At 42.4% G+C, this 21591-nt stretch overlaps 2 protein-coding genes across 4 annotated transcripts in view; one reads left to right on the forward strand and one right to left on the reverse strand.

Moving 5' to 3' along the window:
• Window positions 1-384: 384 nt before the first annotated feature.
• tpi1a (triosephosphate isomerase 1a) lies at window positions 385-12369 on the forward strand. The gene is made up of 6 exons (XM_055894508.1): window positions 385-642; window positions 2592-2715; window positions 8169-8386; window positions 9022-9107; window positions 11344-11431; window positions 11709-12369. Exons 1-6 carry the CDS (start codon window positions 531-533, stop codon window positions 11825-11827), a joined length of 747 nt encoding a protein of 248 aa, XP_055750483.1. The 5' UTR covers window positions 385-530; the 3' UTR covers window positions 11828-12369.
• A 2855-nt stretch (window positions 12370-15224) lies between these two features.
• LOC129831269 (gamma-enolase-like) overlaps window positions 15225-21591 on the reverse strand; it is a 151434-nt gene continuing 145067 nt past the window's right edge. For all 3 annotated transcript variants that reach the window (XM_055894505.1, XM_055894507.1, XM_055894504.1), the window contains exons 10-12: window positions 20401-20509; window positions 20211-20269; window positions 15225-16006 (exon numbers count right to left, since the gene is read on the reverse strand). In XM_055894505.1, coding sequence (XP_055750480.1) covers window positions 15937-16006; window positions 20211-20269; window positions 20401-20509 — 238 coding nt within the window. In that variant the 3' untranslated portion in view covers window positions 15225-15936. The remainder of the gene's footprint in view (window positions 16007-20210; window positions 20270-20400; window positions 20510-21591) is intronic.

Here is a 21591-nt window from a genome sequence, read left to right on the forward strand (position 1 = left end):
GAGTAATAGGTCTACAAATGAAATGTGCTTCAGTAAGGTTGTCTTTTTAGTGTTCATTGCTATGGTTATCAACTGTACAGCAGGTATGGAACGTATGTCACAGAAAACAGGTGTTGTGGTGGCAGCTGCAGAGAAGTACGTGGGATTAGGAGATTTTAATGCAGAAGAGTTACAGGGGGTGTTGAATGGTATAGTCTCCTCCCAGGCCATTGGCCTGATAAAGGATTAGATAGGGTTAAATTAGTGGAATGGGGGGAGTGTTTTTTTATGAGTGTAGGGTTAATACAGTGGTTGGCAGTGTAATTTTTTTTTTCTATCACAAAGTAGAATGGCTTTGTTCTCCGGTCCAGTTGGTGGCGGTAATGTAACATTATATTGGTTGCCAACTGCCGTTAAACCCCACCGAAGAAGAAGAAGCTTAAAGAAAAACGGGGAGAAGACTGCTTCTGCTTACCCACTGTTTGTTGCGAACGCATCACCTCCTAGGCCTGTGTTGTCAGTTTTCCGGTATCGTCTAACGCCCAGCCATCATGTCTTCTAGAACATTTTTCGTAGGAGGAAACTGGAAGATGAACGGTGACAAGAAGAGCCTGGGCGACCTTATAACGACCCTGAACACTGCAAGCCTCAACGATGAAACCGGTAACCGACATTCGATTTGTCTCAATATCTTCAATCTAAAATGTGCCCTAATACGTTGTTGACACTACATTCTTATTGATACCAATATATTTATATACACATGTTAACATGAAACTAGTTAATGTATTTTTTAAAAAATCACTAAACAGAAGAATGATGCTGATTGCGTCAAACGACACGAGAAAAACGCCATGACATTGAAGTCACGTGACGTATCTTTTGATCGCTATGTGGAATACTTGGGACGTCTTTAATCCTTACCCTAACCATAACCTATACCTAACCCTACATTTGAATCCTTACCTCAACCATTTTAAATTTGAACTTCAATGGGGTAGGGACGTCCCAAGGATTCTGGATAGCACGGACCTGGGCTGTTAATGAGAGCTATGCTCATTGGACTCAGCATAGTTTCCCATAACATCTGCGTGCGTTGATGAGACCTGGGCTTTAAATTCCCAATAATAAGCCTGCTCATACATATTGCCTTGGGAGGGACTGGCTAAACACCGGTCCGAGTCAGCTTTCACACGGTCTTAATCCACTATCACTTACAAACAAACCTTGTGCTGGGCCAGTGCTTGTGGGATAGGCTATCACCACAGATAAAAGGGGAAGCCTTCCAATGCATGTCCACAAATAACATGTTGAGAGGGATGAAACCATGGAGCCACATTCATTTTCAATGGCGGGAAGTGGACGGGAGGACAGTTAAACAATGCAAGCATGGGTGAGGGAGCATGAACAGGGTGGGACCAAAGTTGGGGAAAGCTGAACTTTATCAGTGGTGTAAAGTACTTAAGTAAAAATACTTTAAAGTATTTTTGGGGGTATCTGTACTTTACTTATTTATATTTTTGGCAACTTTTACTTCACTACATTCCGAAAGAAAATAATGTACTTTTTACTCCATACATTTTCCCTGACACCCAAAAGTACTTGTTACATTTTGATTGGAAAATTGTCAATTTCACACACTTATCAAGAGAACAACCCTGGTCATCTCTACTGCATCTTATCTGGCAGACTCACTAAACACATGCTTTGTTTGTAAATTATGTCTGAGTGTTGCAGTGTGCCTTTGACTCTCCCTCCAGATCAGAGGATGACATGTTTTCCCCTTTCATGCTGAGTGGTTATCGAAAGGGATAGCGCTGCAAAGATATTTCAAATCGGCTACGTTGAGGAACTGTCATTCTCAATGGATGGAAAAACAGACTTCGCTTACTTTTTGAGGCGAAGAAAAAAATATGTTGAGAAGCTCCACAGTGATATTATTTCAGATTGTATTAATTCACTAACTGATCCCCAAATGGGCACATGTATAAGCCTACATTTGCGTCTAGGCTTAGTTATATGCGTGGTGTGTGTCCTTACTCAAGATTGACAATAGCGCTCCAAACAAAAGACTGATTATATTGACAACTCGTCAATTGAATGAAAAACTTTTTCCTTGCAAGTTTAGCCTAGGTTGTGGGCTCTGTAAACAACGCGTCCACTCCCACAATGAAAACAGTAAGACTGCAATAATATATTGAATGCATTGACAGAAGTTACTGTAAACAAACATTGTAGATTAGAAATGGTCAATGAACTACTGGTGTGCCATCTTCTCAATGGATTAGTCCACTCAGACAGGTGTGAATCAGACAGGTCTCTTGTGTCATTTAAAAAAATATATATATATTTGCCACTGCTCAACTAATGTCTCGGTCTACCAACAGCCTATCCACCAGCCGAAGGGGTGTAAACTTCTGACTTCGGCTTGCCTGGAGGACAAAATGTAGTGTGCACGAACAACTGAAAAAACCCTTGCCGAAGATCTTAATGTCCACCTAATATGCACAAACTGTTCCGAACTGTTTCACATGGGAAGCATAGGGACGCTTTAAACTCCTCCTCCTGTCTCCCTCTTGTCTCCTCTCTCTACCTCCCTCTCTTACACTCAGAGGTGGTGTGTGGTGCTCCCACCGTCTACCTTGACTTTGCCCGCTCGAACCTGGATGCCAGGATCGGCGTCGCCGCACAGAACTGCTACAAAGTTGCCAAGGGGGCCTTCACTGGCGAGATCAGGTAAGGCTCCATATGACGACACGTCTTCCACCTTGAGACGGAATCTGTGAACTTGTTTTAGCTGGACTCCTTATTGGCCGATTTTAGGGACTTCATTGGGAGGATGGATGTTTAACATGCTTTTTTACATTTGTGTATCAAACCATTTTTGAAAAAAACATGATGAAATTGGTAATGTTAGGCCCTTTTCACAGACCATAGGCATAGGTCTAAACTGTACATAATACGGACATCTTGGTGTCATAATGTTCTTTATATTGCTACATATTTGAGAACACGTCTAGATTCTGAATTAAATGTGTATCTCAAAACGACCCTTTTTTACTTGGCTTATTTTTAGACATTGTTTCACAATATACCATTCAAACACGTCAAATGTCAATAGTGGGCTCTGATTTGACACATTTTATACATAGAAATGTAATATTATAGGTCATAAACCATTCACAGCCCAGTGTTTTCCACTAGCGTCGGGTGAACAGCCGATTACACCAGGTTATTTCGATTTTTGAGTTTGGTCAACTGCTGCTAGTAAAGGAATGTTGGAGAATATCATCTCTGACATGTGAATCCCACCATTGTTGAACGGGGCGTTCCTGAATGTGGGTATTCCTACATCTGCAGGAACTCCTCTTTATACTTCTATTGTAAGTTATCGGAGGCGAGGCGCTCTAGTACAGTAGGTGGCGTTAATGCACTATAACGTTGGATGCCAGCCGCCGTTAACCTGTTTGGGGTGCAAGCCCGACCTCGGACCGAAAATGACACCCCTGCAGAGCGCGAAATTCAAAATCTATTTTTTAAAAATATTTAACTTTTACACATTAACAAGTCCAATACAGCATTTGAAAGATAAACATCTTGTCAATCCAGCCAACATGTCCGATTTTTTAAATGTTTTACAGAGAAAACACCACATATATTTATGTTAGCTCACCACCAAATACAAAAGTGGACAGACACGTATGAATTATGATTATGAAGTATGAATTATGATTGAAGTAGCATGCACAACCAACCGAAATAAACTAAAACCAACCTAAAGAGCCCAGAAAAAACGACCTCAGATGACAGTCATATAACATGTTACACAATAAATCTATGTTTTGTTCATAAAAAGTGCATATTTTAGCTATAAATCTGTTTTACATTGATGCTACCCAAAAATGCTAATACATAGCTACAGTCTGAATCCAGCCGGGAGTAGCCAGAGAAAATACATACACCGTCGGCTACTAATTACACCTCATAAAACATTTCAGAAAAACATATGGTGGATAACTAATGAAAGACAGATATCTTGTGAATACAGACAACATTTCCGATTTTTGAAGTGTTTTACAGCGAAAACACAATATATCGTTATATTAGCTAACATCATAAGCTAGCATAAGGCAGCATTGATTCTAGTCAAGCGCTAGCCTAGCATAGTTAGCAGAGTTAGCATTCAACAGTTCGACATATATATGAAAAAGCATCCCAAATTGGGTCTTATCTTTCTTGGTACTCCATCAGAATGTTGTAACGGGGTCCAATGTCCAGTAGAGTCTTTAGTTGGGTTCCAGAACGAATGATTTCCCTCTTTGGTTAGCTAGCACGGTAGCATTGCTGCGCCAGAAAGCGTTTCTTCAAAAAATTCTTCCGTCGTTTCACATCTAAAGTCCAGAATAAATTGCAATAATATAATTAAAGTATATTGAAAAAACCTACTTTAGGATGATTTTGTGACATGTAGCAAATAATATCGTAGTCAGGCATCATATTCAACGTTATCTACCTTGTTCCAGAAGCCGAGATCAAATTATCCTTCGCGCCCGGATTTTTATTTTAACTGCGCAGGTCTCACAAGAAGTTCTGTTATTCAGTCCAGGGACGAGATATTCGACTCCTTTCAATTCTCACTCCCGCATTACAGTCTGACGAACGCCTCTGACGTGTTAATATGGTCCCAAGTCAAATGGCCTTTTATAGAGAAGGTCTTAAAGAGACACATCGCATTTTGGGAAACTCAATTCGGCTGGGAAAATGGCTGTAAAAATATTTCTGTTCGACTTAGAGAAACAATTCAAACCTTTTTAGAAACTACAGACTGTTATCTATCCAACAGTAGTAAATATATGCATATTGGAAAATAAAAAGTTTCTTAGGAGGCCGTTTGAAAATGTGCACACATTTTCCAGTTTTTTCAATATTCAGCGTGCAGCCCAAACAGGTTTTAAACCCCACAAAAGAGGGTGTGGACGGTGACTAGCTAGCCGTACACCGGTAGACAGCCCCTGTCTGTCGGACACTGTTTTCCCCAGTTCTGTTAACGACGGCAGGTGTTTGGCAGGCGGGAGCGAAGGACACTGTACTAACTCAGCCAGCTAGTCCGGTACACGGGGGCGACACTGTCGCTAACTAACGTTAGCTGCTGTGCTAGCGGGGGCGACCAGTAGATGTGTCCTTGCGCATGAGGGGGCGACACTGTTCTAGCTGGAGAACTAGCTTGCTAGCACACTGTCGCCCCAGCCTCCCGCCTGCTGTTCCAGCTTTAGGCGGGGCGACCGGTAGACTGTCCTTTGCCCAACTGTCTGGCACTGTTTTATCCAGTACACAGCAGGCTTGAAGGAACCAATGGGTTGCTCGAGGGGGATCATTCCTGCCCCGAATTGCGGGCTGCGGGTGTACACTTGCACCCATGTGACAAACTTTATTGAGCATGGAACAATCCAAATAACTTTTAGTCATTTCTTAATTTCATTATACTCCTACAGTTTTGTGTGCTCCTTGTAAAAAATGTCAGCGTAGAGCCCAGAATTCGCATGTCCCATGTTTTAACTTAAGTTGTAACGATGAGTCAAAATCCACTTAGCCTTTTGTTTTCTGGCACATTCATTTATTTTCATTTGACTTTCATATAGTTGTCAACTTCGATTCATTTTTCCAAGATGTGGGCTATTTCTGTTTTAATAAAATGCGCAATTTTGAACATTGTGGCAGTTCATATCTTGCAGTAAAACTGAATTACTTTAATCGCTAAAGAAGACGAGTTTAATTAATGTTCTTTCACTTGGAACATAATCCTGATCTTATACACTGAGTGTACGAAACATTAAGAACACCTTCCTGATGTTGTCCCCCCTTTTGCCCTCAGAACAGCATCAATTTGTCAGGGCATGAACTCTACAAGGTGTTGAAAGCCTTCCACAGGGATGCTGACCCATGTTGACTCCAATGCTTCCCACAGTTGTGTCAAGTTGGCTGGATGTCCTTTGGTTGTTACACACGGGAAAACTGAGTGTGGAAAACCCCAGCAACGTTCTAGTTCTTGAGACAAACTGGTGCACCTGGCACCTACTACCATATCCTGTTCAAAAGCACTTAAATCTTTTGTCTTGCCTATTCACCCTCTGAATGGCACAGTCTCAATTTTCTCAAGGCTTAAAAATTCCTTATTTAACCTGTCTCCTCCCCTTGATCTACACTGATTTGAAGTGGATTTGACATAATTTGTTTATAATGTTTTATACACTCAGTGTAGGACTAGACGATATCCAAAACAACTAACAATACACTGAATTCTTCAAACATTTTCAGTCATTTAAATTGTAAAGTCATAATACCAAAAAAATAATTTTTACAATTTGGGAGGTAAATTTAAAAGTATTCAAATCGAATTGTATTAGTCACCTGCCAAATCTTTTCAATCTCCTGAGGTTTTGTCGTGCCCTCATGACTGTCTTGGTGTGCTTGGACCATGTTAGTTTGTTGGTGATGTGAACACCAAGGAACTTAAAGCTCTCAACCTGCTCCACTGCAGCCCCGTCGATGAGAATGGGGGCGTGCTCTGTCCTCCTTTTCCTGTAGTCCACAATCATCTCCTTTGTCTTGATCACGTTGAGGGAGAGGTTGTTGTCCTGGCACCACACGGCCAGGTCTCTGACCTCCTCCCTATAGGCTGTCCCATTGTTGTCGGTGATCAGGCCTACCACTTATCTGCAAATGTAATGATGGTGTTGGAGTTGTGCCTGGCCGTGCAGTCATGAGTGAACAGGGAGTAGAGGAGGGGACTGAGCACGGGCCCCGTGTTGAGAATCAACGTGGCGGATGTGTTTTTACCTACCATTACCACCTGGGGGCGGCTCGTCAGGAAGTCCAGGATCCTGTTGCAGAGGGAGGTGTTTAGTCCCAAGGTCCTTATCTTACTGATGAGCTTTGAGGGCACTATGGTGTTGAACGCTGAGCTGTAGTCAATGAATAGCATTCCTTTTTGTCCAGGTGAGAAAGGGAAGTGTGGAGTGCAACGGAGAGTGCATCATCTGTGGATCTGTTGGTGTGGTATGCAAATTGGAGTGGGTTTCTGGGATGATGGTGTGATGTGAGCCATGACTAGCCTTTTCAAGGCACTTCATAGCTACAGACATGAGTGCTACGGGTTGGTAGTCGTTTAGGCAGGTTACCTTAGTGTTCTTGGGCACAGGGACTATGGTGGTCTGCTTAAAACATGTTGGAATTACAGACTCGGACAGGGAGAGGTTGAAAATGTCAGTGGAGACACTTGCCAGTTGGTCAGCGCATGCTCGCAGTACACGTCCTGATGATCGATATGGGTTTGTGACTGTTGACCTTTTTTTAAGGGCTTACTCACATTGGCTGCAGAGAGCATGATCAGTCTTCTGTAACAGCTGGTGCTCTCATGCATGTTTTAGTGTTATTTGCCTCGACGCAAGCATAGAAGTAGTTTAGCTCGTCTGGTAGACTCGTGTTACTGTGCAGCTCTCGGCTGTGCTTCCCCTTGTAGTCTAATGGTTTGCAAGCCCTGCCACATCTGACGAGCGTCAGAGCCGGTATAGTACTATTCGGTCTTAGTCCTGTGCCGCTTTGCCTGGTTGATGGTTCATCAGAGGACATAGCGGTTTTTCTTATAAGCTTCCGGTTTAGAGTCCCGTTCCTTGAAAGCGGCAGCTCTAGCCTTTAGCTCAGTGCGGATGCTGCCTGTAATATATGGCTTTTGGTTGGGGTATGTACGTACGGTCATCATTTTGTGTATTTCGGGTGGAATCAAAACATTAGACTGTACCAGAGGCCATCGAAATATAGGTTGTGGCCGGGGAGGCCTGGCTGGCTACTTTCCTATTTGGCTGGTTATCCAGATACTTGTTAGAACACTGATCAAGCCCTCCTTTAGGATTGCACATTCAGCAAGTCACCAGCAGGGGGAGTTCCCTTTGAATCCATTTTCCCATTTACTGAGTTGGTGGGGCTCATAAAATGTATCATACCTTCAGAATTAGCAGAACCCACTCTGGAAGTTTGATACAAATGTAAAAAAGGATTTTAAACATCTTTCCTCCTAATGAAGTTTCTATGTGAGAAATGCCAGAATAATCTGACATACTAAAAATATTTCCATCTTCAATTAAATCTACTATTTTGTGGATGTATTGTGAATCCCTCTTTCTCTCCCTCAGCCCTGTGATGATCAAGGACTGTGGTGTGGAGTGGGTGATTCTGGGCCACTCGGAGAGGCGCCACGTGTTCGGGGAGAGCAACGAGCTGATTGGTCAGAAGGTGGCCCACGCCCTGGAGAGTGACCTGGGGGTGATCGCCTGCATCGGAGAGAAGCTGGAGGAGAGGGAGGCTGGAACCACAGAGGACGTGGTGTACGCCCAGACCCAGGCCATCGCAGGTAACCGCTGGGTTCAAACCCCATGTTCGCTGTGCGTCACAGGAATGTATGAGTCCGCTCATTTAAAGCGTTCTCATCATGCAAGCGTTGAACCCTTGCAACACCAGGGTTGTGGTTCGATTCCCACAGGGGACCAGTAGGAAAATGTATGCACCCACTACTGTAAGTTGCTTTGGATAAGAGTCTCCGCTAAATGACCAGTGTAAACATTTAGATCCATTATTTTCTCTAACTGAATAACTCTTTGGGGAAGTTGACTAAAAATGTCCATGAAATCTTCATTTTATATATTCTACCTGCTCTGTTGCACTCCTTCCCAAAATATTTTAGCCATTATTTTGGTATAAGTTGAAAATGTTACTTTTTTTTGTTGTATTTTTTTTGACAAAAACCTACATAGACAAAACAATAGCAACTTAGAATGTACATACATTTCAACAAACAATGACATCACACTTTCTCAGAACCTTGCCTGAGACCTAAAAAACTAACTCTGAGGTCCATCCCATTAGTGTACGTACCACATGTTGTATTATACATCTTAATAAGGCAATTAGTGGTAGGCCAAACATAACTTATCATGATCTACATACAGTGCCGTCCATTATACTGATAGAAAGTTGTTGTTGTTGTAGACAACGTGAAGGACTGGAGCAAAGTGGTGCTGGCTTACGAGCCGGTGTGGGCCATCGGTACTGGCAAGACAGCCTCACCCGAACAGGTACGACTCATCGCCATTTCATAACAATATTTACTTAGTTACCTACAACATGCATACTTTACTATATTTTTGTAAGTTACACGCCGATCTGTGGGAAATGGATATTGGTTTTCTTAATCGCATGCATTTTTAAAAAAAAATATGATTTTAAGTTAGCAAGAGTTGTCTGTACATGACTGCAGTGAGCGGGATTCTGTTACGTGAAAGGCACCAGTTGGCTTCTCGGAAATGGCCCACTTCCATCAATCTTTATAGACCACCGCATGTTTAGGCCTGCAGTACACTCACTAGAAACAAGCACTGTGCATGCTAGGCTAACAGTCCACTGCATTCACACATACGGTTATCATTGTTAGGGAGATGATACGATGACTGAGGTTAAAGTGCAGACTGCCAGCTTTAGCTTGAGGGTATTTTCATCCATATCATGTGACCGTTTAGAAATGATGGCACTTTTTAGGTAGTCCGTCCAGATTTAGGGGAGTAAAAGTACTGGGACAAATTCACTTGTGTATTATGAGTCAAACTTTTTTTTTTTTTGTCCCATATTCCTAGCACACAATGATTTGCATCAAGCTTGTGACTCTAGAAACTTGTTGGATGTACGCAAGTATGTGGAGGCTGGTGAGGGAGGACGGCTCATAATAATGTCTGGAATGGAGTCAATGGAGTGGTATCAGACGCATCAAAACGTGGTTTCCATGTGGTTGATACCACTCCATTGACTCCATTCTAGCCATTTATTATGAGCTGTCCTCCCCTCAGCAGCCTCCACTGGTGGACACACCTTCAAATCAGTGGATTTGGCTATTTCCAGCCACAGATGTTGCTGACAGGTGTATAAAATCGAGCACACAGCCAGCCATGCAATCTCACCATGCGTAATGCCAAGCATCGGCTGGAGTGGTGTAAAGCTCGCTGCTATTTGACTATGGAGCAGTGGGGGGGGGGTGTCTATGCGAGTGAGAAGTTTAGATGCACAAATATCATACCCCCAAGATATGCTTACCTCTCACCATTACAATAACAGGGGAGGTTAACATTTCTGGGGGGGTGTACGGTATTTGTGCGTGTAACTTTCTCTCTCATCATTCACGATTTATTCAGGATTATCTGTAATCATGGTAGAATCCACATTAATGTAGAAGTGTTTAGAAACATTCTATTCTTATTTACAATGAAAGTGACTCCAAAATGACACTAGATTACTTACCATTCATATCTATTGGGAACAAAATAACCTGAAACACAACCAAAACAAACAGCAAATGCATCCAACAAGTTTGTAGTCACAAGCTTGATGTAGTCAACGCATGCTATGAATATGGGACTAAATACTGAACTTTTGACTACTTTAATAGTCAAAAGTCCCCTAAAAGGGGGCACCACGTACAAAAAGTGGTGTCATTTCTAAACGGTTCACCTGATGTGGTTGAAATCACCCTCAAATTAAAGCTGACAGTCTGCACTTTAACTTCATTGTCATTGATTTCCAATCCAAAGTCCTGGAGTACAGAGCCAAAACAACATGTCTGTGCCAATAGTTTTGTAGCTCACTGTTTCAAATAAATCTTCAACGATAGTTCCATTTTAGTTTTTTTTTCTATTGACAGAAACAGCTTAGTAGTTTATGCTAAATATGGTTATATTAAGCACTAGTTTGTTCCTGCTGCAAGAGTATTTTTATTTATTTGAATGTGCAGTGCAGTCAAATGTGATTTTAAAAAAAATATCCCCCCCCCCCCCTGTTTTTTAATATATATTTACAGATGGAGGTTGGAATTATACTGTGAAATTGATAAATCCCTTTTAGTGTAAGAGTGGTTGGAAATTTCAGCCCTTTATGGTAGGATGGAGTTTTGGCCTGCCTGGTGATGTCACCAGGTGGTAAATTAGGTGATAGACCGATAAGAGTTCCAAACCTCCCTGCCAATAACGGCTAGTCTTCAGTTTTTCCCTCCCCACTCGGACGTCTCCCAGACAGTCCTAGCAAAATTATTGCTTGAGAAATTGCTCTTGCTAAGAAGCTATTTTTGTTTATTTTTGACCATTTTAATTAAAATCAAACACAAATTGGACCAACTGGGGACATTTTTTTTGTCCCCACAAGGTCAAGTGTGATTTCTAGGGGGTTAAGGTTAGAATTAGGGTAAGAGTATGGGTTGGTGGAACTGAATTGTGTGTCCCCACAAAGTTGGCTGTACAAGACACTGTGTGTGAACTTGTCTCGCCCCAGGCCCAGGAGGTGCATGAGAAGCTGAGGGAGTGGATGAGGGCCAACGTCTCTGAGGCCGTGGCCGACTCCGTCCGCATTATCTACGGAGGTCAGTAGGGACCACACTGAACCCAGGCTGCTAATAGCAACGAGACAAGAGCCAGAGCCACTGTTTCTAATGGAAATCTTAAATATGTATTGGGCTGAATAGAGTTGGGGGGTCAAACACACGTTACTGACATCAAATGGAGCTTACAGCATGATTAACATTACTTTGGTGTCTGTTCGAAGAATATGAATGTATTCCTAAACCTTTGATAAAATTCTTGTATGTATGTGTTACATGTGCACTTGAGTGTTTTTACCAAAGTCCCTCCCTTCTCCAGGCTCCGTGACGGGGGCCAACTGCAAAGAGCTGGGCTCCCAAAACGATGTGGATGGCTTCCTGGTGGGCGGCGCCTCCCTCAAGCCGGAGTTTGTTGACATCATCAATGCACGTGCCTAGTGCACAAGCAACCTAACCTGCTGCTAGTAGTGTCCTGTGACTGCATCTCTTCCCCGAGTTTCTGTGTGACAATGAAGGACCTGTTTGTCAACAAGGGACGATTTAACTCATTTTGAAATGCACTATAGTTTAGGGGCCGGCCACAGTAAAAGTCCCACATTGATAATACATGTCAGTCTCCATTGTTTGACGTATTCTGTGTCAGGGTGGGACTTTTATTATGGAATGTCTCTTTGGATGGAAGTTCTTAACTACTATATACATTCTAAAATGTACATTCCTGATATATTAATAAGCACTGCACTTAATGATGTTCTATATAGGATATGTGCTCACTCATTACTGTAAGGGGACCAGTACTTTGTGTATTGCTAGTGACCAAGTTCCATTGTCACTAGAAGCAGTCATGCACACGCTTGGTTTAGTCCTTCCTTTCTCTCCTATTGGTTGAATCACGTCAGTAACATTTTCCAGCAAATTACTGTAAAGACAGACCCACAAGGCTGAAGACCACTTGAATAAATGGTTTAGTCTGCTGTGAACTTGTGTCTTCCCGTTCTATGGCTTTCTGTTGGTTCTAAAAGTCGGCAAGTCTCCGGTTACTGCATGACTCTAGCAGAAATATGGCTCCTTCCATCCACCCAAAGTAAGCTGGATAAAACTTTTCAAAACGATTGAAAAGGCTCAACGATTTAAAAACATGTTTAAACTAACTTGATGTTGCAACCTTCATCAATGGCGTTCATCAGAACCTTTTCAAGTATCACTTATTGTATGCACCCTCCACTTTCCATTATAAACATAATGATTTCAGTGTTTTCCCTATTCATTTAGCAGCGACGCACAGCTTTTAAAATCAGTTACAAGTTGTAGTCAAGTTTGGACACCGCCAAGGGTTCTTCTTTATTACAATTTTCTATATTGTAGAAGACATCAAAATTTTATAACACATGGTGTCATGTAGTAACCAGAAGTGTTAAACAAATCAAAATTTGAGATTCTTCAAAGTAGCCACCCTTTGCCTTAGACAGCTTTGCACATGCTTGTCATTCTCTCAACCAGCTTCATGAGGTAGTCACCTGAAATGCATTTCAATTAACAGGTGTGCCTTAAGTTCATTTGTGGAATTTCTTTCCTCAAACCATTTGAGCCAATCATGTGTGTTGTGACAGGGTAGATGTGGTATACAGGAGATAGCCCTATTTGGTAAAATACCAAGTCCATATTATGGCAAGAACAGCTCATAAGCAAAGAAAAACAGTCCATTACTTTGACAAGGGCAGTCAATCTGGAAGATTTAAGAACTTTGAAAATGTCTTCAAGGGCAGGTGCAAAAACCATTAAGTGCTATGATGAAATAGGCTCTCATGAGGACTGCCACGGGAAAGGAAGACCCTGCTGCAAAGGATAAGTTCTTTAGAGTTACCAGCCTCAGAAATTGCAGACCAAATAAATGCTTCACAGAATTCAAGTAACAGACACATTTCAACATTTGTTCAGAATCAGGCCTTAGTGGTTGAATTGCTGCAAAGAAACTACTAACGGACACCAATAAGAAGAGACTTTATTGGGCCAAGAAACATGAGCGATGGACATTAAACCGAAGGAAATCTGTCCTTTGGTCTGATGAGTCCGAATTTGAGATCTTTGATTCCAACCACCATGTCTTTGTGAGACGCGGAGTAGGTGAACAGATGATCTCCGCATGTGTGGTTCCAACCATGGAGGTGCTTTGCTGGTGACACTGATTTATTTAGAATTCAAGGCACACTTAACCAGTGGCTACCACAGCATTCTGCAGCAATACGCCATCCCATCTGGTTTGCGCTTAGTGGGACTATGATTTGTTTTTCAACAGGACAATGACCCAACACACCTCACACCTGTGTAAGGGCTATTTGACCAAGAGAGAGTGATGGAAAGCTGCATCAGATGACCTGGCCTCCACAATCACCCGACCTCAACCCAATTGAGATGGTTTGGGATGAGTTGGACCGCAGAGTGAAGGAAAAGCAGCCAACAAGTGCTCAGCATATGTGGAAACTTCAAGACTTGGAAAAACATTCCAGGTGAAGCTGGTTGAGAGAATGCAAAGAGTGCAAGTCTGATATTTAACTAATTGATATTTTGACCAATCAGCTCTGAAAATGATCTGGTGTGAAATGATTTGATGGGGTTGCTCAAAAGACCAATTAGTGGAAAAATATAAAAATTGGGTTGTCTGTGTAAACACAGCTTAACTTCCTTCATACTGGACACAGAGACATAAAAATTGTATCCAGGAGTGTATCTGACTCTAGGGGAGTAGTCATATACACTCATTGCCGAAATCCTGAAGTATACCTACAATAGATAAACACTGACTGAACAAAACATTAAGAGCACCTTCCTAATATTGCATTGCACCAACCTTTTGCCCTCAGAACAGCCTCAATTCGTATGGGCATGGACTGTACAAGGTGTCGAAAGCATTCCACAGGGATGCTGGACCATGTTGACTTGTGTCAAGTTGGCTGGATGTTCTTTAGGTGCTGGACCATTCTTGATACACATGGGAAAACCCAGCAGCATTGCAGTTGTTGACACAAACCGGTGCGCCTGGCAACTTCTACACTAACCCATTTAAAGTCCCTTAAATCTTATTTTCTTCCCCATTCCCCCTCGGGAATTGACCTGGTCAGTCCGTCATGGAAAGAGCAGGTATTCATAATGTTTTGACACTCAGTGTATAATAGTTAGCTAAGATACACTAGCTAAATCCTTTTTTTAGGTTAGTATAGAATTATCTTGTGATCCCATTGAGATCAACAATTATACCTTTCCTCGAGTTTCAAAGGAGTAGAACATATTAAAATATTCATGCGTTTTGGAATCGAATGTCCTTAAAAAAAAATGTACCTCAGTCTTTTTTGGTGTAGAAGTGACCTCACGGTCGTTCAACAACAAAACATATCCCGGACTCTGCCACCGTCCGCTGCTGAAACTAAACATTGGATTTACAAGCAGTTAACAAATGCGATATAATCAATTCACTTGCCAAACATGAAATAGAGTTACATCAAGTGTTTGTCATCTGCTGTGTATTTATTTGACTACTACATGGAAAGTTGTGTGTGACAGTGGGAGCATTGTTGCCCTCCAGTGTCTTACATTGAGAACTACAAGTAAAGCACAGCGATGTTCATTGGTTGTTGTACCAGAAAAGGTTTGAACATTTCAGTCATTTACTTTAATTTTCTCACTTTTCAAACCTTTCCATTCACATGATGTAGGAAGAAATTGCCCCCATATGCTGATCTAGGGTCATTTTTGTGTAACATTAAGATTAGGGGAGGATAAACTGATCTAGATTTGTACAACACTGATATTAATAAAATTAAAAAACACACCAATGTGGTTTAAACTGTAAATTACAATATTTTTATTTCACATATATATTTTTTTCATGATAGCAGTTTTGTCTTTCAACAGCAATTATTTTGACAGAGCAATCAATGGAAAGTAGGGAAAGGGGAAATTGGGACTTCAAGCATGGAGGAACAGGCCCATTTCTGCAATCATAGCAACACCAGGAGAGGGAGTGTGGAGGTAACCAAGAAACAACAACAAGAACCAGGGACGACTGCAGAGCCAGAAAAGAGAGGGGGATGAAGGAGGGAGAGTTCAGTGTTGTGTCATCGTGGGTGAAAAAGCAAACAACTGTGCAATACAATATGTATTCTTTTTTTTCTCTCAATCAGCCTAGTTAGTCTGTCCTTGTCGGCCATCGGTCAGTGTTTTTTGTTGTTGTATGCAGCAGTGTGTATTTCATTTTCTTTTTTACAAATTATTTGTGTGTATTTCATTTTCTCTTTGACACTCATCTCAGTCTTGCTTAGGTGTGCCTCAAGCTTAATTTCTGACCTTGTGTGTCTCTATTTGCATGTTTGTGTCTGTCGGTCAGTCAGTCGGTCTCTTTAAATCTTTGTCTATCAGTCTATGTGTCTCAAAATTAGAGTAACTGTGCATATTTCATGTTACCCTGTAGTTATTCTGTACATGTAGTTTAGAGGCTCTGAGTATAGTTGGCGGTGATGTGTCGGTCTGTCTGTCTGTCAGTCTGTCTGGTCTCACAGGGCAGTGGGGTTTCTGAAGTTATAGCCTGCAAAGCGAGCTTGATCCCCCAACTCCTCCTCGATCCTAAAGAGACCAACAGAATGGACAAAGAGAGAACGAGAAAACAGTGATACAACAGGTAAATGCATCCGACATCCATATGCTCTAGGTAAAAGCCCAGGCAATCTGAACTTAAATCTGTGGTTAGGCTAGGGGGCGACTTATACCTGCAGCTATTAACCCAGTGATCAGGGAAATACAGTAGCCATTATTGGTTAATGCTGCTGTAATTGGGCAATCAGATCCTAGATCTGGGGTTACATACAGTGCATTTGAAAGTATTCAGACCCCTTGACTTTTTCAGACCCCTTGACTTTAACATTTTGTTACATTACAGCCTTATATAAAAAAAATATTAAAAAAATTGTTTTAATGTTTAAACAATCCTCAATCTACACACAAGCCCAGGAAACAGAAATACCTTATTTACAGACCCTTTGCGATGAGACTTGAAATTGAGCTCAGGTGCATCCTGTTTCCATTGATCATCCTTGTGATGTTTCTACAAATTGATTGGAGTCCACCTGTGGTAAATTCAATTGATTGGACATGATTTGAAAAGGCACACACCTGTCTATATAAGGTCCCACAGTTGACAGTGCATGTCAGAGCAAAAACCAAGCCATGAGGTCGAAAGAATTGTCTGTGGAGTTTCGATACAGGATTGTGTCGAGGCACGATTCTGGGGAAGAATACCAAAAAATGTCTGCAGCATTGAAGGTCACCAAGAACACAGTGGCCTCCATCATTCTTAAAAGGAAGAAGTTTGGAACCACCAAGACTCTTCCTAGAGCTGCCCGCCTGGCCAAACTGAGCAATTGGGGGAGAAGGGTCAAGGAGAACCTTCCAGAAGGACAACCATCTCTGCAGCACTCCACCAATCAGGCCTTTATGGTAGAGTGGCCCGACGGAAGCCACTCCTCAGTAAAAGGCACATGACAGCCCACTTGGAGTTTGCCAAAAGGACCTAAAGGACTCTCAGACCATGAGAAACTAAATTATTTGGTCTGATGAAACCAAGATTGAACTCTTTGGCCTGAATGCCAAGCGCCACGTCTGGAGGAAACCTGGCACCATCCCTACGGTGAAGCATGGTGGTGGCAGCATCATGCTATGGGGATGTTTTTCAGCGGGAGGGACTGGGAGACTTGTCAGAATTGAGGGAAAGATGAACGGAGCAATGTACAGAAAGTTCCTTGATGAAAACCTGCTGCAGAGTGCTCAGGACCTCAGACCGGGGCAAAGGTTCACCTTCCAACATGACAACGACCCTAAACACACAGCCAAGACAATGCAGGAGCAGCTTCGGGACAAGTCTCTGAATGTCCTTGAGTGGTCCAGCCAGAGCCCAGACTTGAACCCGATCGAACATCTCTGGAGAGACCTGAAAATAGCTGTGCAGCGACGCTCCCAATCCAACCTGACAGAGCTTGATAGGATCTGCAGAGAAGAATGGGAGAAACTCCCCAAATACAGGTGTTCCAAGCTTGTAGCATCCTTTCCTAAAAGACTCAAGGCTGTAACCACTGCCAAAGGTGCTTCAACAAAGTACTGAGTAAAGGGTCTGAATACTTATGTAAAAGTCATATTTCAGTAAAAAAAATATATATTTGCAAACATTTCTCAAAACCAGTTTTTGCTTTGTCATTATGGGGTATTGTGTGTAGATTGATGAGGGGGGAAAACTATTTAATAGAATAAGGCTGTAGCATAACAACATGGAAAAAGTCAAGGGGTCTGAATGCACTGTACGCCTCCACCTGCAACTATTAACCCAGTGATCATCAGGGGTTATAGGAGCTGTTATTAGGAGTCATGCAATCGGATTCTAGATCTGTGCAACTTGTAACTTCTACCTGGACCATTAACCCAGTGATCAGGGTGTTATAGTGGCTGTTATCGGTTAATGCTGCTATGATTGGGTAAGAGGCCCTCCCTGCCCTGCTAAGAGCCCAATGGGATTACCCTGAGCGGATCCCAGGTGACATTGGCGTGTTAGCATGAGTGTCACAGCAATTAGCTCAGTGACGCTTGTTTAGAGTGGGATGTGTATTAATACGCTTCTGGGCTACGCTCCTGGGCTACGCTCCGTCACACTCAAGGTGGAAGCTGGCCTTATATGCAGGTACAGGTCTAGGTTCAGTTTACAGTAACTGAATACTACTAACCTGACCGTAAAACATTCAAGGTGGAAAGTAAAACGGACGTTCGATCAGTGTCTAGGGGCAACGTGGTCCTACTCCTATTCTTACTTTTAGGGATGGTTGACCTGTAACAGTAGCTTGTTGGTCTCTACACAGTATATGTTAGTATATGCTTACATGCAATAATAGAAGCGTATTATTATTATTCCTTTGAGATGCAGTGTTTATTATGGAAATACACTGGAGTGTATAAAACATTAGGAACACCTTCCTAATATTGCTTTGCGCTCTCAGAACAGCCTCAATTCACTGGGGTGTGGACTCTACAAGGTGTCGAAGATGTTCCACAGGGATGCTGGCTCATGTTGACTCCAATGCTTCCCACAGTTGTGTCAAGTTGGCTGAGAGTGGATCTCTACTCCGAATAGCTTGTTCCATCTCATCCCACAGATGCTCAATTGGATTGAGATCTGGTGACTGGGCAAGCCACTGCAGTAAGCTGAATTCACTGTCATGTTCTTGGAACCATTCCTGGACAATCCTAGCCTTGTGGCATGGGGCATTACCCTGCTGAAAAAACATATTTGCAGATGGATACACCATGAAGGGATGCACCTGATTGGCAATGATGTTCAGATATCCTGTGGCATTCAAACGTTGCTCCACTTCTTTCAAGGATAAAAACACTCCACACCACCAGCAGCATGTTGACACATGGCATGATAGATGCATGTACTTATGTGGTTTTCGCCATACCCTAGTCCTGCCAGCAGGAACCGAGATTCATCAGACCAAGTAATGTTTTTCCAATTCCCCAGTGTCCAGTGTTTTCGTTCCTTAGCAACCACAGTTTTCTTGTTTTTTGAGGAAAGAAGTTGAACTCTGTACATCGTTGGCTGCCATACCCCCTACGTGTCAAGGTACGACGAGTTGTGCATTATTTTATTGGTCTTTGGGCACCGACGTTGTACTGGACTGTCAGTTGACACACTGTGGCCCGTCTGTTATGCTGCACAATTCGTGTCAGTGTCCTTTGTCCTCTTTCATCAATGACCCGTTTTCGACCACTGTCCTGCCGTTGGCCCGGATGTCCATTGGGTGGTGGACCATTCTTGATACACACAGGAAACTGTTGAGCGTGGAAATACCCAGCAGCTTGGCAGCTCTTGACACACTCAAACCGTTGCGCCTGGTACCTACTACCATACCCCGTTCAAAAGCACTTAAATATACTGAACTAAAATATCAAATATAAACGCAACAATTTCAACAATTTTACTGAGTTACAGTTCATAGAAGGAAATCAGTCAATTGAAATAAATTCATTAGGCCCTAATCTATGGATTTCACATGATTGGGCAGGGGTGCAGCCATAGGTAGGCTGGGAGGGCATACTCCCCACCCACTGTGGAGCCAGGCCCAGCCAATCAGAATGAGTTGAGTTTTCCCCCACAAAAGGGCTGTATTACAGACAGAAATTAACATTAAATTCTCTGGAAACAACTCTGGTGGATATTCCTGCAGTCAGCATGCCAAATGCACACTCTCCAAAAATCTGTGGCATTGTGTTGTGTGACACAACTGCACATTTTAAAGTGGCTACAGTGCACCTGTGTAATGATCATGCTGTTTAATCAGCAACTTGATATGCCACACCTGCCAGGTGGATGGATTATTTTAGCAAAAGAGAAATGCTCACTAACAGAGATATAAACAAATTTCTGCACAACATTTCAGAGAAATAAGCTTTTTGTGCGTAAGAAACATTTCTGGGATTTTTTTATTTCAGTTTATGAAACATGGGACCAACACTTTACATGTTGCGTTTATAGTTTCGTTCAGTGTATTTTGTCTTATCCATTCACCCTCTGAATGGCACAAATACACAATCTCATGTCTCAAGGCTTACAAATCCTTATTTAACCTGTAGATTTAACAGGTGAAATCAATAAGGGATCATAGCATTTGTACACACAGTGTATAATGATTTATGGTTTTGAGGTGCAAATTCCATCAAGAAGCAATATAAGCCACTGAATAGCATTTGGCAGGATAGCTAAAGACGATCATGTTTGACCACTGACCTCATGAGCTGGTTGTACTTGGCCAGCCTCTCAGATCTACACGGGGCTCCTGTCTTAATCTGAGAGAGAGAGAGAGAATTAGAACAGATTTAGTGAAAGCGATACACTTTTGTGGTCAGATTTGTATAATGATCAGGGACTTCTGTGTCTGTGTGGAATGCTCCGCATGTCTCCGTGAGTGAGTGTGTACCTGTCCAGTGCAGAGCCCCACCACCAGGTCAGCGATGAAAGTGTCCTCTGTCTCTCCCGAACGGTGACTGACCATCACTCCCCAGCCATTGGCTTGGGCTAGCTTACACCTGAGAGGGAGAGAGAAGGCGTCAGGCAGATATATATAGAGACCGAGAGTAAGCAAGAGACAAAGAGAGAGGGATAGAGAGAGATGGAGAGTAGAATAAGCGTGAGACAACGAGGATAGGTGGGGTGTGGGCGATGCACTATCAGAGAGGGTACCAAAAGGATAGTTAAATGAACGTAGGATTCTAAGTGATTAATGTCTATATTAATACATTTTAATTGAACAACTTTCAATGACCGTTGGCTGTACTTACGGTCAAGATTGATGACAACAGTTATAGATGATGGGTAGCTGTAAAATGTCAATGATTGATGGCTATGAGTGTTGTAACATTTGACAGGTATATAGATGGAAGTATTGGCTATATAAATATGACTGATTGATGATCATGTGAATGTAAAAAAGCTCATTATTTTCTTAATGAAATTATATTTTATTTGAGCAGGTAACCACCATTGACATCTCTTTCTCAAGGACTTCCAACCTGACCAAGAGACAGACGTGATGATTGACGCTAAATGTGTAGGAATGACATCACACTTTACTTGAACCCTACCTACTAGAGGTATTTTGGACCCGTTCCTAAATGGACCTGGGGCATTCCCACCCGGGCCCAATATGCACAAATAACAACTGTAAATATAGAGACACGTTCTGAACCGAACCGATGACAACTAGACCTGTTCCGTATAGACCTGGTCGGATCCAGACCCGGTCCGATCCAAGTGAGGGAAGCAGCAGTAAAGTCATTTTTTAAGCTACTTTATTAACCGGAGCTGGGAGGGGCCGTACCCTGAGCGAGTGACACAGGGAGGAGAGAGCGAGAGACGAGAGAGAGCAACCAAGCCGACTCGCGCTATAGTAGACTAATAGCTGCCAAATCTAGGTTATTTATCATCAAATATGATTACGTTGTACCTGTCTTGACTGCATCAAACCAGGAGAAGCTAGTTAAGCTAGCTAACGTTAGCTGCATTGCATACACTTTATAATCCTAGTTACAAATAACAACAACTCTATATAGAATATTAAGTAGCAGCCTACCTGTTGGCTCTTGGTCATTGTAGTCTATCCTTCTCCTTT

Source organism: Salvelinus fontinalis, chromosome 32 (genome assembly GCF_029448725.1).
Source record: "Salvelinus fontinalis isolate EN_2023a chromosome 32, ASM2944872v1, whole genome shotgun sequence".
Lineage (NCBI taxonomy): Eukaryota > Metazoa > Chordata > Actinopteri > Salmoniformes > Salmonidae > Salvelinus > Salvelinus fontinalis.